Consider the following 18,988-nt stretch of genomic DNA (forward strand, 5'->3'; position numbering starts at 1 on the left):
GGTAATCTGTTTGATTTATTTATTTTATCTATAAAACAGATGTTTGCTTGAAAAGTATAACTTTATGTTCAGATTAAGTACCTACATATTTTAATACCATCTTAACTTTGTGATTCAAATCTCAGTGCTTTAGTAGAGCAACACATACATACATACATATATGAGATATTTTAAAACATTTAAAAAGTGTTGCTACAAAACCATGGGAACCTTTGTGAGATAAGATGGGAGTTATAATTGTTCACCTGCCCTCCACCAAGGCTTAGCCCAGGCTGAAGGCCTACTTCCTCCGCCCTGATCTTTTCTCAGGGAGCCCTGGTGACCTAGTGGAGTGCATTGTGGGTGTCTAGACAGAAGAATTCTGCAATCTTCTAAAGATTCTTTGAATGTGGGGAAAGAGGTGTCTTGACCTTTTGTAAAAAAGTCATGTCATTGAAAATTTTCCTCACATTAATAGCCTGTGACCCTCCCCTCTCTTCTAATCACCTCTGCCGAGGTTTCTTTGGGAATACAGCCGGACAATTGCTCAAGCCTGATCAGCTGACCTCCGGGCCAGGATTTCATTGGCCAGGTCTTCTTAAACAGTTGATCGGTCTGTAAATTGTGGTTGTATGTGGGGCAGCATACCTATAAACTTGTTGCAAAGATTCAGTGGTTTATAAACATGTCCACTTAACTTTAAATTTGTTTTCAACTTGATATTAGCCCACTATTTAAAATTGTTTTTTCTCCATGTATTCTTATTTCAAAGGCTCCCTAACAAGACTAAATCGAGTGTATGGTTGAGAGAAAGTGTCTACCTGTACCCACTGACCACAGAGGCATGCTAAAACATTTTATTTGGAGTAATCATGTCTGAGCTGCATCCCGAGTATCAATCCTTTTTAACTTACTGTATTTATAATCAATAAGAAAGCCCCTTGTAGTTTCGTCTGATCCCACGAGTCTTTAAATACAAAATAGAAGCTAATGCGTTAAGGATATTTATTCACTACATCACAGAAGACTAGGATAAGTAGATACTCTTTGAAATACAAACGAGGTGGTTTTATTGCAACGAACATCCATACTGTTTCACTAGATCAAGCTCTGACTGCAGGTACTTGGCTAAGTTAAAATCATTTACAACTGTGGAATATAAGAGCATCTTTAAATGTTTCATCTTAAATTAACAGGTATCTCATAGTTTTGACAAATCACTACTAAGCACACATTGTTCTCTCGGCACTCGGCTTGGTGTTGGGAATATAATGGATAATAAGAGAGGCTTGAGTACCTTTCCCCAGAGAGCTGATAATTAAGATGAAGAGGCAGATAACTAAATATGCTATTATAATGTAATATAATAAAACAGTATGGGATTAGAACTAGTGGGGTCATTTAATCGATTCTAGAAAGTACAGAAAAGCATAAAACAGGAAGTGGTTCATGAGCAATGAATTTAAAGATAAGTACATGTCATGCCAAAAAGGGGTCAATTCATGGAATTAGGAAAGAAATAATAGGCAACAAACAACACACTGAGCAGCAGAGATGACACGGTGAAGGAGCTCAACAACCCAAATACAATGGATTGATGCCCTGGAGCAGCTAGCCACTGGCAAAGGATGCCTGGGGACTTCCCAGGCTATAATAAGGACTCGTGACTTTGAGATTCTGATTGAATTCTGTATCCATTAAACATTCTGAAGTAAGTGGACCACACAAGGGTATGGCTATCATGAATCTTTCACGAGCTATTTAAGAAAACTCCTCATGTTTCTTATGAATAAATGTGTAAAGTAAATGTGTAACTATTAAAAAACAAGCAAGGAGATTGTTAGAGGTTCAAAATAGTTCTAACTGCCACCAGCCATTTGGGCCATGGTAGTTTTGATAGGTTGTGGACGAATTTTTCAAAATTAACGGCTCCATAGTTTGGGATAAGGAAGCTAAGGCAGGTGTAACCCACTCTGAGTTTGCTATTAAAGAATGATTGATTTACGGGGTTGTCTTCAGAAGCATTTTTGTATCTTTCACTGTTACAGATTTTCAATCACATGTAGATTTTCATTAGAGGAATAACTCCCTACAGGAATTTCAAAGTATCCCAGGGTTCATTTGTTCATTCATTCATTCATCGTGCTCCATTCTAATATCCAAATAGGTTTCATTACTTGGGTTTGGTCAGGTTTTAGTGTTAAAATCTGATTCTCCATGTATAGATACATGTATATATACACACACACATATATACATATATATGTCCACGTGAATATAAATATCCCTAAGAAGCACAGATCTTGTTATTTTTTGTGTTCAAGTCAATACTCCCTTAAATAGTTATTGTAAATAGAGAAGCACTAAGGATACGTGAGTTAATTTTTTAATGCAGTTGGATAATCCTTCTGCTTTACTAACTGAAATCTCAGAGTATCTAGGAAATTGTCCATGTTGGAGTGATCCTCTGATTCAGCAAATCCAAACGCACCTGTGTTTTCAAAGCAACTCTGAAGTGACCCATACCCTGAAGAGGTCTGATGGACTGGGTTGCAAAACATGAGGGATGAGCTTGGGAAACAATCTGACACACATGGCTCATATACAGGTGGCATTAAAGTTCATTTGTCTGTTTATAAATCCCCAGGTCGAAAAAGATGGCTGGAATGAGCCTAAGATTAAGCTAAATTAACAAAGGCATTTTCATGCCAGAATCTAGTGCAACACATGATCTACTACTGTAAGGGAATGTTTAAGATACACTTCTTAATGCAGAAATACAAGTTAGTACAATAAAGCAATATCATCAAGAGTATGTATGAATGTTCTAACCAGTTGTGTTACCTATCAAATGCCGTGGGAACAGAAATATCACCTGTAGATGCTTCCAACAAAGAGAAACCTATTCTAGGTTGTTTAGAATGGGATGAATCCAAATTCAAGGTTCCATTTCTGGGGGAAAGTTTTCTGTCCCTGTTACTCTGGGAGAAAGTTCTTGTCTTTTCAACATTTGTGGGTTACTATCTGTATCCGCTGCTTTAATAAGTAAATGCACATTATATTATACAACTTTACAGTGAGAAGCCCTTATGCATTGAGCTGCTGACTGCAAGGGCAGCAGTTCAAAATCACCAGCCACTCCGTGGGAGAAAAGTGAGGCTTTCTACTCCAGTAAAGAGTCATGGTCTCAGACACTCACAGGGGCAGATCCACCTGCCTGATTGGGCCACCATGAGTCATAATCAACTTGATGGAATTGAGTTTGGTTTGAATAATTGCCAATTTAAGACCAAAATCTATGTGATATTTTCAAATTTTCTTTGTTTTGTGACATATCTTAGAGCTACAGATATATTTTGTGAATCACAGTTATCAAAAGTTTCCCTGTGTGTAACCCTAGTATCCAGTTACATACATTTTAATCTGCTTATGTGAGCGTTACATGTATTTTAGTGTAATAAACTTTCCTATATATGTATATATTTCCTTTCCCAGTGGCATTTTTAAAAATAATGTTTGATACTTGCCCTCATGGAAGGAATCTCTGAAGATTTGAGCTCCACAGAAAAGTGTGAAAGAAATCAGACAGTGTCTGAGTCTCAGACAGAATCGTATCCCGGGGTTTAAAGGCTTGTCTTTTAGGAAGAAACCTTCCAAGTGAGATGCCAGGAATTAGCACAACTGCCTGTGTAATTAAAACATTTTAATACTTACATTTAGATCAGAGTAGGGCATGATATTAGAGCTTAAATTTTGAGCAACTGGTTTACGGAAGTCTATGTTGGTGACTGTCTAAAATCTACTGGCAGAATACAAGTGTGGATTAAGCCTCTGTTGAATTCCCTACAATCATAGGCCAAGAATATGGATAGTTCTGTCCTGAGATATAGTGCATTGGAGACTGGACTACTTCTATTTTCCGGACCAGTCTAGGGAGGGGAAACCTCCCTTAGGCCCTTACCTGGGCGCTTTCTTGGCGGAGAGTGCCACAATGGGATTTGCATGGTCATGAGCCCTGCCCAGCCACCTTGCAGAAGCCCCTTTACCAATATTGTGAGCTCTTCTGTCTTATATAACACATATGCACCAATCATGATCTCAATCACGCCCTGAGAGTCCCACCATTATCTAAGTTATATTGATCTTCCAAAAACCATAATTATGGGACAGTGTTGTTTGACTCCCTCATGCCCTTTTCAAAGCTAAGTATGTCAACTGACACTTGGAGACCACTATGATCTTGTGCTAGTTGACTTCCTCTTCCACTTTACATAGCTATTAAGTTGGCTTGTCCTTTTCCAGTTTGAAACTTAATCATTGTTTTCTATAAATTTTTTCCAAGAAAGGAAAATGGGCAAACTTTCAAATGTGTCTCTCATGTCTATTTCCAGTAAAATGGGAACACCCGAAACTGCAGAGAGTTTTGGGCAATCACTAACAGGGGCCCTTTTCCAAGGAGTTTTTGGCCAGCAATGGACCAGTGGCCTGATGACTAGGAATCCCTCCAATGCTTGAAAATCTAGATGTCATTATGACCCAGATTTATAAGTAATGGGAGGTACAAGTTGAGGCCCTGAATATAAGGTATATTTTCCAGGAGACTTTATAAGGTTTGTCTAATATAAACAAAAACAAATGGAGCTGTGGAAGAACTGTATCATTCCAACCAACCAACCAACCAGTTAGCCTTTACTGTACAGTGCATTTCAACTCAGCAACCCTGTAGGACAAAATAGAACTGTCCCTTTAAATTTCTGAGACTGTAAATCTTCATGGGATCAGAAAGCTTACCCTTTCTTAAACAGCATGGGAGAAAGTGGCTAATCACTTGGAGCTCTGCACTTTGCAGTTAGGAGCCTGATGCATATAATTCACTACACCACTCCAGGGCTCTTTAACTTTTCGGTAGCAGCTTCAAAAATATATCCTCAACACTATTTTCAAATGTCTATAGTTTTAACTATTTTTAGATGAGACTTCATATATAAGTATGTAATGACTTAATTCTAGGAATTTGAGGAGATTTGAGAATAACACGCTTTTGCACAAAGCCTATCTAAATTCCAGAGGGTACATCTGGGAGCAATTCTTCCTCCCTCATCCCCTCACCAAATTCATATGCAAACACTTAAGACAAAAGTTTGAAAGGGGTTTATATGAACCCTATTAAGTAGATTAGAATGCCAATAAGAAGAGTCCTTGTTATGACCATGAGTCAAAATACTCTGAATTTCAAGGGCTAAGATATTAAAATAGGAGCAAGTTATAACAAAACATACACATGCATACGCATGCACAAGCACGCACACACAATGTTCCACCAGAATCTTGCACAATGTGAATGATTTCATTCTTTCCTAGATGTGAATGTTTATATAGATTGAAAATCATAGGGACATGTAAAAAATTTTGTAGGATAATTTTATTATCAGGTTCTAGCTACAGTTTAGTGGTTGGAATGTGATAACAGATAGCATTGGTCCTAACTTTGCTTTTTGAAGTTAGCTGGTGGTACTTTAGAAAGAGTTCCAAATCTGATGAAAGTCAGGATTAGGCACATAACTTTTAGCCATAACTGAAACCATGGCCATCCCCTCTTCTTCATCAGGATGTCAAGGAGATTGCCCTTTGTGATTATGAACGATTTGGGAAGCAGTCTTCTTCGCTGTTTTATTGGCTAGATTGTCCTCATTCATTTCTGCTGTCAGAGGGGTGTCCTTTAATGAGATTTTATGTTTAATTGTTGCAATCTCCTGGGAAGTAGAAGTGCTACTAAGAGGATTGCCACTAAAATATTTTTGATCCAGATTCTGTAAGAGGTCAGGAACCACTTTCATTTCCATAAGTGCAAAAATCATAGATCATACCGAAGTCATATCTGAGTCAGGGTAACTATTGATAGATTCTCTAAAATCCTTTGGAAGGCATTCATCTCCAATGAATTTAGCTTGTGGAGCCAGAGTGACTTCAGAAAGAATGACACAGTTGAAAACTTCAGGAGAGGTAGTGACAGGAGATACTCTCTGGTAACTGAAAATGTGTCATTAGACCTTAAACTAGACGGATACACAAATAGCTCTAGAATCCAGATTCGCAAGATGAGTTTCTTGTCGATCATTCCTGGGAGGCAGAATTGTTTCCATTAAATCTAAACAATAATAGAATTTGACATTTCTTAATATTATAATTCTCTAAGTGTTGTGGACTCGTTCACTGTTCTGGAGGCATTGTGACTCATAACAATCGCAGTGAGTTTCTGAGACAGGAACTCTTTACAGAAGCTCAGAGCTACTAGTGGTTTTGAATAGGTAACCTGTATGTTAGTGACCCAGTTGTAAACACTGCAACCCCAGGGCTTTTTCCTTCTGCTTGGAATGGTTCTTCTTTTAAACTGTCTTGTTAAAATTTGTTTAATGATCTTATGAGAATACTATTTTAGCTTTCGAGATATACTCATTTAAAAAAAAAGATTAATTACTTGTTCAAATACACTGGGCCTGATATTTACTTTAACAAAATCTAAATAGCAACAGTAGGACTATTTCAATGAAATCAGTCAGACATGAAACAGTTCCTAGCCCCAAAAAGTCTGATTTAATTATAAATAATTTGGAAACTGATATTAAGCAATATCAAATTAATAAAAGTGCATCATCAGTAAATTCATCAACATGCTTTAGCATTTATTATTTTAAGTCTCAGAAATCACTAAATCACTATAGCATATCAGATTGCTTTGTCTTTAAGGTTCTTGAGACTATACAGTAATATGACCAGGTAATATGTAAGATGCTATAGTATAACAACAATCATTAGGTTTGATTTAGACCTTTCTATGTGTAAGGAGACCTGGTAGCATAAGGGTTAAGTGCTTGACCATTAACTAAAAGGTTAACACAGAGGATCTGTCTACTCCAAAAAAATTACAGCCTAAAATACCCTATAGGGCAAATTTTTCCGTCATATGACATCTCTGTAAGTTTAAGTAGACTTAATTGTACATAGCAAAAACAACAAAATATTTATAACTTTTCCTTCAGACAAGCAAAATACTAGAAGAGTATACTCATAAATGAATATTCCCTGAATTATATTTCATAGTACAGTGGTTATTCTGTAGATGACTGTCTTTTAATGTGTTCATGGAAACAGATTACATATGACAGATACCTGCCCCAAACAGAGTTGCACTGGACAGAGCGGAGCTTTTGTAGCATGCATTTTCCCTGCTAGGCAAGCATCTAGCAATTCTCTCTGTTAGTGCACCCCGTGGAGTTGCCTGGAAAGATTTTCTCTTCACGATGAATTTTTTCATTAAAGAAGTTTCTCGCAAATCTTGTATTTGTGATGGTCGATTTAAGAGAACAGCATGTACCTGTGAAATGTTGTTTCTTGATCGGGGGGAAAATGCCACAGAAACTGTTGTGATGTTGAACACAGTTTACAAGGGCAGCGCTCTGAGAAAAACTCAAGTGTACGAGTGGTTTTCTCATTTGGACAAAGGTGGCATGTCGATTGATGACAAACAAACCTTGTCCTGGATGTTCATCAACTTCCTGAAGGGATGCAAATGTTGACTCTTGGTGATTTTGGAGTTTGTCCCACCAGATCTGTTAAGCGGTTTTCTATTTAGAGGTTATGAAAAGATAAAGAGTATGTGATAAAAAAAGGCCTGATTTGTGGCAGAAGAGGGACTGTTTTTGTCACCACAATGACGCATCTGCTCACTCAATCATCTCAATGTGCCAGTTTGGAGCACTAAACAGCATGCCTCTCTTGACCATTCACCTGACTCAACTGGCCTTGTTCTGTGCAACTTATTTTTGTCTCCACAAATGCAAAGGGACAGTGATTTGGTGATCTAGGAATGGAAGGAAAAAATGAGGGAGGTGCTTTCAGCCATCCAAACAGATGAGTTTGAAAATGTTTCCAAGACTGGAATTGCAGATTTGACAAAAGTATTCAATGTAATAGAGTGTTCTTTGAAGAGGATAAGGTTGTCTTATATAAAAATTTAAATAAATAGCGATGAAAAAAATTCCATTTTTTGTGGGGTACCCCTTCATATATATTAAATCCACACAAATCTCTTGAATTTCAATTGACCCTTTTATAATATAAATTATTGAATGTTGCTTTACCTTTAAAACTGATTGATACAATTATAATTCGCATTAAAGGGCAACAGAACCACTTATGTATCTCTTTTGCTTCAGTGCTGTGATAATAAAATGATTTTCCCTTATAACAGATAGTAGACCTTTGAGAGCAATATTCTGTATTATATCATAGTCTGCTACAGGCCGAAGCTGGCTGTATGAGGTGCATACCAAACCCATGGCCCAGATCATAAGAGTATGTCTTACTTACACACAAATGTATGTAAACAAATTGATAAGTATGTGTATTTTTTATTTGAAAAGAAAACATTTTTGTTCTTCCTCTTTTAGGGGTGCATCTCCAATTTGTAAATTTCTCTACCGAAACCATACACGATTACTTGGAAGTAAGAAGCGGAGCCTCAGAAACAAGTACTGTCATTGGCCGGCTTAGTGGTCCTCAAATACCATCTTCCTTATTTAGCACAACTCATGAAACCAGCATGTATTTTCACAGTGACTATTCACAAAACAAACAAGGATTTCACATTGTATACCAAGGTGAGAAGAATAATATAAGGTCGAACCTTATTTAGCCCCTAATCATGTACTAGCAATTGTTAACTAACTGTAATTTTTGCATTCTATTTTTAGAAAGAGAAAGGAACATTCACAAAGCTAGCTTAAATTAGGAATATATTTTTCTTTTTTGTAAACATAGCTTGTAGACAACTGTAGAGGGAAAAAGATGCTTTTCTGAGACATAAGAAAATCCTAATCATGAAATAAAGGATTGAATTAGTCTTATGGTACTACACAATCAAATTAAACACGGCAAGACAATTAAACAAGACAAGCTGGATATCAAAGATCAATTTTTGCTCTTAAATCAAAATGAGTATTATAAAGATATTTTTAGAACAGATGTTATATGTAAAATAATTTAGTTTTAATTTATAGTAATAAAATAATGTATTCCTTGATTTTGTTTTCCTGCTAAGAGAATATAAATACTTAAAATAATATTATATTAAACCTATCTTATAATATTGTAATATTGCTAGAGCAATACTTCTATCCCTTTTTAGTGTAAAGCTTCTCTCTAGATACAACCTGGCTCATAGAGATTCTCCATATTTACGCTAACATTGGCCGTGGCGCTGACTTCATTTCCTCAGCTCTATTATAGGGTTAATAATAGTGTCTACCAAATTGTTTTGAATTTTATATAAGATGTGTATGAAGTGTGTTTCACAATGCATGTCATTCTTATTTTTATGTATTGTGAAGTTTACAGAACAAATTCATTTCTCATTGAATCCTTTATGGACATTTGTCTTGGGAATGTTCGGCACAGAGCTGTCAATGTAACAATATAACAGCACCCTTTCCACCAGCTCCCTGGGTCCCTTTTCCTCATTCTTTCCTGCTCCTTCCTGCCTCTGAGCTTGTTTCTGGACAAATGCGTCATGTTTGTGGAGGCTTTCCCTACCAGCGTTATTGTGGAGTCTATAAGTCTGGCTTTTGTTGCCTTCAAGGTGATCCCAGGGAGGAATTGTCTCCAGGGTTGAAAGATATTGAAGGGCCACAGTCACAGAATTTTCTACCAGTTTCTAGAAGACCAGTTCATTTGTGTTCATTTTATGATTTTTAATTTTGTTCTGTACACTTCTTTCATGTACTGTCCATTAAAAGAGTCAGTGGTGTTACCTGGGCATCCTCTAGGTTTTTGTGTCGCAGAGTGGAGGCTGTAATTCGTGTGGTCCATGAGTCCTTGGACCAGTTGTTTCCCAGAGTCTTTTATTTTCCTCACTCTTCTTTCCTTTGGATGTGTGGAGACCAGTAGTTGCATCTTAAATGGCTGTTTGCTACCTTTCACACCCCAGCCCTATTCATCACAGTAGGATGGGATGTAGAGTTTGTCTTTGTAAACAATGTTATGCCAATTGACTTAACTGTTTTGAGACTGTTTTCCTAACTCCCCAAACTCAGTTTCTCATTCTCTAAAGGTTTGGGGTTTAGAATGGTTTAGAATGTTTTATTACTGCCTCTTGTTTGTTCTATGTTGGGACTGTGTATGTAATAAAGTATTTCCTCTGATGTCTGTAACTCTTGTATACATCTGAGCATCTTCCTCTGCCTTATTGATGTTGGACTGATCTCCCCTTTATTATATTTTGCCTTTCCCATCTAACAAGGGACCCTGACTGCATCGTGGGTTATAGATTGGGTTGCTAACTACAAGGTCAGCAGTTCAAACCTATCATCTCTGTTCCATGGAGAATGATGAAGCTGTCTGCTCCCATAAACTTTCACAATCTTGGAAACCTTTTTTGGTGTAACTACACTTGATCTTAGCCAAAAGGCTGAGAAGCGATTTTTTGGTGTAACTATAGAATAGAATTAACCCCAAAACATTGGGTATTATCCATTCAGTTTATTTTAGCTATTATTACTGTACTGTTTCAGATGTTAAATATATAAATTCTACTAAAATTAAACTTTAAAGTTATCAGTTATTGTTTTAAACATGCAGTATAGTTCTATGGACAATAACTTTTAATCAAGTTATCTTAAATCTTGAGGATACATCACCTTGGGTGTGAGCCCCATGATAGCAGAGATTTGATGTTGCTTACTGATGCATGCTAAGTGCATAAAATAGTAGGAGCTTAATAAATATTTTCTGAATAAAATAATATACCCAAAAGACTACTTCAGTGAATTTAGAACATCCATTACAAACATCCAATTGCATTGATTTAAAATAGGTACTATTTGGACTACCCTTGCATACGTAATTTAAGGCCATGATAGCATCCTCCTTTGCAAAAGATAGAAATCAGGTCTGTCCTGTAGGTACAGAATTAGCAGTCCTGAAAAAATGGAACAAAATGTGGAATGAAGTTCAAAATCATAAAAAACACCAGGCTGAATGGTTGACTAGAGACTGGTGGAGTCTCCTACACTCTGACTGGTCACTGCTAGGTCTGGAAATGGACTCCCTCCAAGTTCAGCCTCCCGGCAAACGATAGACTGGCCTCTCGGGAACACTGACACCAGTGAGCACAGCGTAGAGGGTCCACCCTCTGTGATTTTTTTTTAAAAAAGCAGACTTTACTCAAGGACAAATTTCAAAATCATGAGGAAAGAAGAAGGAATGAAAACAGCAACCACAAGGAAAGAGAGGATTAAGAGATGTTAAATTGTGGGATTACCATCAAGGAGATAAAACACATTGTATATGAATTATTGAATAGAAAATTGATCTACTCTGTAAACCCTAATCTTAAGTAAAAGATAAATGAGTTTTTGAATTAGGATTTGTAATTTGAATAGATACAGCATAATTATTATAATTTTGGTTAACTTTACAAAAGTGATGTTACTATTCATGATTTAAGCCATAAATTATTAAGAAACACTAAACATCATTATGAATTACACTGAGTTTTTCAAACAGTATTATCTTTCATTGCATTATGCAATTGAATTAATAATATTGCTTAAAAACAAGGTTAATCTACATAGATTCTAAAATTAATGTTATTTTTAATTGATTTAACAGAGTATATAAGCTTTCTGAAGTTTGAAAAATTCATAGTATGCCATTAACCATACTCTTCTACTCAAGGTTTAGGTTTCAAATTTATTATTATGCCTGGAACATTGTTAGATTAAATCTTGTTTTGCAGATTATTTTACTATAGGCATATTTCTCCAGAATATTTTTTTTCTCCTATAAACTTCCTTATTAAACTACAAAGCATAAAGCCTTGTATAAATTACCAAAGAATCATACATTTGTCTATAATTCATTTCTTAGGTTTTAAATTAATTTTTAAATAAATGAAAGTCAAAAGATTTATTTAATAATATCATCTAATAAAATCCTAATTATAAATTAATAATCCTAATGATAAATTAATATATCTAATGAGTTGTATTAAAATAGAACTACATTTTTTGGATTTGATTTAACGGTGGAAAAACTGCTCAGGTACAAAAGACAGATTCTGAGTAAAATCATTTAATATCTTAAGAGAACATGCTTATTAATTTTAAAAATCTTTGGTTTTAAAGATTGAAATAAAATTCTACTAAAAAAAATTTAGAGTAAATTGTTTAATTACACAGAACAGTTTTAGTCCTTTTGGGACACATAATCTTAACGTTGCTAGAAAAGATAGTTTCTAGTTATTGGCATTTACAATTTAGTTATCAAGTTACTATTTTTAACTATGTAATTATACAGTACTAAATATTAATAATTTAAGGGCATGTAAACTGCATATATTAAAATGTTATCCAACAATATGCATCAGACACTTACATGTAAATAAATGGGCCAAAATTTGGGAACAAAATGGAAAATAATAGCAACAAGAACTTTTGTCTTATGCAGGATTTAGAACAAGAGTCATATCAGTACATAACTATGCAATAATACCAGAACTACTGATAACTGATGACAGTTTTTTATACTGGAAGGAAATTTGTCTTCCACCACTATCTATTCGTACCTTCTTTTGGGAAACTCAACAGAAATATTGTAGATTTCTGAAGGTTATTGTAATTTTTTTGTTTTTTATATATTTGAATTTTAAGATAATTTTTTAAATCTCAGAATATATATGTATGTGTATGTATGCATATACATACATACATATAAGCCTGCACACACATGTAGTGAACCCAGAAAATGATAGAATTCTAAGTAAGGAAATAATCAGAATTAATTAAAATTAGCTTTAGTAGGAAGTTTACCTTTTCATTTGAACATAACTTTTAGATTGATTCCCTAAATGAGATAAAGAAACAAAATGTGTTTTATGAATTATACTAACATGTTAAATGAAAACTTGGAGGCAAACATTCTTCTTCGGTGGTCACTGGTTTCATTTATGGGAAACCTAAATTGTTATTTAAAATCAATGATAAGTAACACCACAACAAGTTGTAAATAATACTTAACTCGGTTTTCTGAAATTCAAAGGAAAAAGCAAGTGCCGTTCATTTAATATCCTATATTATTTTTATCCCCAGCTTACCAGCTACAAAGCTGTCCCGATCCACGTCCATTTAGAAACGGTTTTGTGATTGGCAGTGATTTCACTGTGGGACAAACCATCTCATTCGAGTGTTTCCCCGGGTACACGCTCATCGGACACTCGGCTCTCACTTGCCTGCACGGGGTCAGCCGTAACTGGAATCACCCGCTTCCAAGATGTGAAGGTAGGTCTCAACTGTGTTGTATAATCTTTATTTTAGCACCCTTTTTGCCTTCCTTCTCAAGAAGTAGCCTAAAGTTACTCTTTATTTTTCAGTTAAAGAATCAAAATTAGTACTGAAAACAAAAAATCGGGACTGTGAAGTTGGGGGAAGGGGGAATGTAAGTCTCGGAGACGGAGAATATATTTCTGTTGGTGGGTCACCAGGGAGGAGCACTCTCTCATGGGGAAAACACTTGATACTTACGTAAAACCCAAGGGAAGAATATGTCTGGTCTTATGTTCCTCTTTGGGCATTTTTGAGCTAATTTCTATAGAGCTCTTGAAGACCCAGGCTGTGTATTATAGACAACTGGAACTTTCGACTCTGTTGAGGCCACACCAGAAGGAATTGATGTTGAAACCCCACTAAGTCAATCAATGGGGTTCTACCTCAAACTTACCTGTAGATCTTGGAAGTAAGGCTGAAACGCTCTGGTGTGGGAAAAACCTCTCAAAACTCAGCGCCATCAAGTCAGTGCTGACTCACAGCGACCCCCGGGGGGTTTCTGAAGCTGTAATTTATTTCTCCTGCGGAGCGGTTGGTGGTTTTTAACTGCAACCCTGTGGCTCACAGCCCGGTGGGTAACCACGGCACACCCAGGAAGCAGAAGAGTGTCCTCTCAGGGGTGCAACACTGGTGCCTGTTAGACTTTGATTCTCATTTCCAGCCTCGAGAAAGCCAAATGAATGGTGGCCTGGGACGCCTACATACTTAGGATTTTCAGTCCCTCCTTAACTTACTGAGGAGTCTAGAGATGTGGTGTCTACTCCTTGGACCCTGAGCCCTCATGGTCACAAGCTGCCCCCTGGGAGAAGGTCTGATGTTTCTACTTCCGTGAACAGTTAGAGTCTCAGAAACTCACATGGGGTGCCCACCCCCAGAAAAACAAAGCAGAGCAAAACCCCTAAAACTTCTTAGTAATTAATTGATCTCATCATTGTTGGCATAGGTTCTAACCTTACTCATTGGATCATTAGATTTTTTTTTAATGACCATTTCAGGGTTTTTCCTGTGTGTGAATCTTGTCTGGATGAAAGAGTTGTGCATTTGTTCAATAGTCACAAGGGTATAAAGCAGCAACTAAGGTATTGCTTCTGAATTTGAGGGCCTCCCCTCTAGGAAACGCCTTTAAAGATGAAAAGCCTTGACCTTCTTATACATAAGACCCCTCAAAATTGAGTATACTTTTATTAATGAATTTTGGGGAAGAGGAAACCTCTTATGATTTATTAGTACAGTAATTGTTAATAATAACTCCATAACCTCCTTTAATTGAGTCAACTCTACTCTGTGTTAGGAGCCATGGTGTTTCAGTGTCTGCCCTTGACTGCTAGCCAGTGGTTGTCGATTCAGACCCACCACCAACTCTGCAGAATAAAGAGGTAGAAGTGTGTGTTTGTAAAGAATGCAGTCTTGAAAACCCTCTGTGATGATTTTGAGTTGCAATCAACTTGATGGCAAAAGGTTTGGTACAGGATGATAATTTGTGCAATGGTTGCCAACTTTGATTTATACACTTCAATTAGGGTGAAAATTCAAGACATAGATGGATTTTATATGGCTTAAGGGTTATGGTGTGTTTGTTTATAGTACGTTTTGTTATTTAAAGAACATTTCAATCTGTGCCTTTTCCCTAGCTCTTTGTGGTGGAAACATCACTGCGATGAATGGCACCATTTACTCACCGGGATATCCTGATGAATATCCAAATTTTCAAGACTGTTTTTGGCTTGTAAGAGTACCTCCTGGGAATGGGATCTACATCAATTTTACAGTTCTTCAAACAGAGCCAATCTATGATTTCATTACTGTATGGTAAGCTTGGACCATTGCTACTGATTGATTTAACTGTATAAAGCCGTGGAACAAGGTAGGAAGGAAAATAATCACAGTCCTCCGTCACAAATTGCCATCTGATATTTGAATTGGTGTGAGTAACTGAGAGTGACAGCATCTGTGATTTGCAGTGTGAAATAAGGGGGAGAAAGATGTTTTGGCTTGTTTGTTCACAAAGTAGCTAAACACTGTGAAATGAAAAACATGGAATATCTTAAAGTTTGATTTTAAATTAGCATGCAACAAGAGAACTAATGGGAAAAAAGGGTTTAAGTGGAGAGCACTGCTTTGAAAATGATTGGGGCAAAAAATGTACTGACGTGCTTTATACAATTGATGTATGTATATGTATGGATTGTGATGAGTTGTATGAGCCCCTAATAAAATGTAAAAAAAAAGATGGAGAGTGGATATTTATTTGAAAAAAAAAAGAGAACGAATGGAGGTGCAAGTTAAAAATAAGAAAGATCTGTATGCATAAGTATCAAAATGTAAGAGCCTATATTTAACTAATTGGGCTTTGCCACTAATTTTCTCTCATAAATTTTCTCATATAATATTAAATTATTAATGATAATGTTATTGAGTGAAATCTCTTTATTTTAAAATGTATTATAAAAACTCTACATTAAGTATTGGCAGGTGGTTAATAGAACAATTGTAGGATACCTGTTATGCTCAGGGGGCCCTACTGGTACAAAACGAGGCTATAGTAAAGAAAACCAGGTCGGCAGTGCTGCTCTGTGTTGGGGTCCGCAAGAGCTGAGTGAAATAGGAACCAAAGAGCACCCGAATAGTGCGGTCAGGAAGTGAGACCATGTAATTGATTAAAACCAATAGCGGTCCATTTCCTGTGTGCCAAAATCAGGTCTATTTTTATACTTTGTATTTTAAAAGATGTTATCACCTAAATAGATGTAAAATATATACCACTATGATTTCCTTATTGTTTACTTTATTCACCTACCTCTTTACCATCTCAAATGTACTTCTTTCATTAAACTTGTATTAAACTCTCTCTCTAAATATATATATATTTCTCCTCTCTCTCAACAGGGATGGGCCAGACCAAAACTCGCCCCAGATTGGTCAGTTCAGTGGAAATACAGCTTTGGAATCCGTGTACAGCACCTCCAATCAGATTCTAATCAAATTCCACAGTGATTTCACAACAAGTGGATTTTTTGTGCTTAGTTATCACGGTTGGTATTCTTGAAAAGTTTGAATCTCATTTGGCTTTGTTTAATTTGTTTTGGTAATTTTAAATATATTTTAACAATTAATTGAAATGTATTAACTTTTGACATTTGATATCACTGTAACTTTAGCATTTCAAATACATTTACTTGCAAATGATAACCTCATCTAAGCATTTAGGAACATTAAAATGTGAGCAAGCGGAAACAGGAAATAAATCAGTCAGTAATTATCCATTAGAAAATAATCATTTTTGTACATGGAAACCCATAAACGAGAGCCAGCTGTTCATATTTGAGTGCATGTAATTTTGAAACAACCATAGATTTTTAATACAAAATGTTTAATCTATTCAAACTTCTGGGCCTCTTTCTAAAATTAGCATCGAATATCTTAGCGCTTTGGATAAGATTAGTCATTCATGTTAATTGTGTTTCAAACCCATATCCTAGAGTCTTGGATTTGTAAGTAACTATTTCAGATCTTTACATTCATAGTATTCACTCCCATGAAATGGTTTATAAAGAGTCTAATTTTACTTTGTGTAAAATTGGTCCAAGTGGTATTACTTTTAGGAAAGGACATTCAGAGGATTTACAGACTCTACTGCTATTTTCCCTTTTTCCTTTAACAAAAAAAAATATTCCATTTCATTGCAAATCAGAAAATATTAGATTTTAGTGATTGTGTGATTTAATTTGTTGTGACCATACTTTCAGAAAAAACTCATTGTCCTTCATAATACATTGTCAGACCAATTCTAAGGATGTGTCACAGGATTAATAATCTGCTAAATTAAATTTGCAAAGCATAATAAAAATGTTCAAAGTGGACATGTATGTTATACATCCTATAATTTACAGGTTAATGGCTTTCATCTTTTTAACATAAAAGTAACGAAATCTTTCATACTCAAAGCTTACATTCCATGAAAACTATGGTAAGTGAAATATAATTATGAACATCAGGATTGGGTACCTAAATTGAGAATTGACCATAAAATATTTTATTTCCTTGATCTGAACATTTGTAAATCAGCAGATGAGACACAATTAATACAGAATCCTAGTAAAAATAATTGTTATCAGTATCTGACTGCTGGCTGCAAGGTTGTGATGAAAACGCAGAGACTCTTCTAGGGAGAAAGATACCCTAACCCCTTCGGAAACGCTAAGCAACAGTTGTCTTCTCCTCTAGGGGGTCAATGTGAGTCAAAATTGACTTGATTACAATGGTGAGTTGTTTTGCATTCCTTACTGCTTCACAGCTGCCAGAGGTGCATATACACTCCAGCGTAGACCATTAGGAGTAAACAAGTAAACAACATTGTGTATTTCTTGAACAATTCATCACCTGTTGCGTTGCTCACTCGCTGATGCAGGCATAGGAGCGAGGCATTAACCACTGCCCCACCAGGGCATCAGGTAGATACGGCCTCATACTGTAACGATAGTTTTATTAGTTTGATATATAATCATAATGTGGAAAACAGTACATGATTAATTGATTATTAATATCAAAGTTGAATTAGTTGCTGAGATGTCTTATGTATATTTTTTCTCCTCATGAACCTTTGTCTAAATGTTCATTATGTTTGTGTCTTGTTCAAATAAGTAGCTAAAAAGGAGTAATCCTCAATGTACTATAAAAATCTATGTTAATCTTACAGAGAGAGGCAGTCACCTTCTTACAATACTTAGGAGACATTTCAAAGGAAAATAATGTCAGGAAAAATGTATGTCAGTGTATTTTCAGGTGGAAAATACATGGTGACAGAATGTATATATGTCCACACTCAATGAGCATAGATTTACATGTACACGGCTGTATATAGACACCTTAGTTTAGTATCTAGATGGTTATTATGTATAATAAAAATTGTATCAGATCCGCATAAGCCAGACCATATGTTTGTTCAGCTTTGATTTTCATTTGACTTTGGTCAGTGTACTTACCCTGTAGCCCTTCACTTTCCTTAGCTATAAGCCAAACAAACAAACAAACAATCTCACTGCCATTAAGTCACTATTGTCTCATGGTGACCTTATAGAGCAGGTTAGACCTCCCACTGGGAGTGGCTGAGACTGTAAGAAACTCGCCCGGGTTGGGCTAACTTCTGTTTGGCATGGAACTGAGCTTGGAGTTTGGGTTTCCAAGATTAGAAATCCCGTCTTTCTCCCAAGGAGCGGATGGTGGTTTTGAACTGCTGACCATGCACATCACAGCCTAATGAGTAACCACAATGCCACCAGGGCTCCAATGCAGTGTAATTACCAAGATCATTAAATGATGTACCACACATACAGCTATAGCCTTTATAGTTAGCATATGATAGGTTTTGCCACATTAAATTGTTGGTAAAAAAATGCTCAATGTCATCAAATATTTTCATTTTCTAATAGGATGTTTATTTTTATGTCTGTACTTTCAATTTGAAAATAAGGCACTTTCCAGAGCCCAGTGAAGCCTAACATTTGAATCAACATCCCTAGAAATTTTCCCCAAACTTTAAATTAACTTTAAAATTTGACAAGGTATCAAGGGTTCATGATAAAACTATAATATATTGATTCATTAGCCCTTTTCTGGTAATTTTCATAAAG

The 18,988-nt window shown here is 35.9% G+C and overlaps 1 protein-coding gene and 1 pseudogene across 3 annotated transcripts in view; one reads left to right on the top strand and one right to left on the bottom strand.

Moving 5' to 3' along the window:
* Positions 1-18,988, top strand: part of CSMD3 (CUB and Sushi multiple domains 3) — a 1,306,760-nt gene that overhangs the window by 1,177,483 nt on the left and 110,289 nt on the right. For all 3 annotated transcript variants that reach the window (XM_075550585.1, XM_075550586.1, XM_075550587.1), the window contains 4 exons: positions 8,430-8,639; positions 13,125-13,313; positions 14,990-15,167; positions 16,245-16,390. In XM_075550585.1, the coding sequence (XP_075406700.1) occupies positions 8,430-8,639; positions 13,125-13,313; positions 14,990-15,167; positions 16,245-16,390 (723 nt within the window). The remainder of the gene's footprint in view (positions 1-8,429; positions 8,640-13,124; positions 13,314-14,989; positions 15,168-16,244; positions 16,391-18,988) is intronic.
* Positions 10,300-10,456, bottom strand: LOC142449429 (U2 spliceosomal RNA; annotated as a pseudogene).

The sequence above is a fragment of the Tenrec ecaudatus genome, chromosome 5 (assembly GCF_050624435.1).
Source record: "Tenrec ecaudatus isolate mTenEca1 chromosome 5, mTenEca1.hap1, whole genome shotgun sequence".
In the NCBI taxonomy this organism is placed as follows: Eukaryota; Metazoa; Chordata; class Mammalia; order Afrosoricida; family Tenrecidae; genus Tenrec; species Tenrec ecaudatus.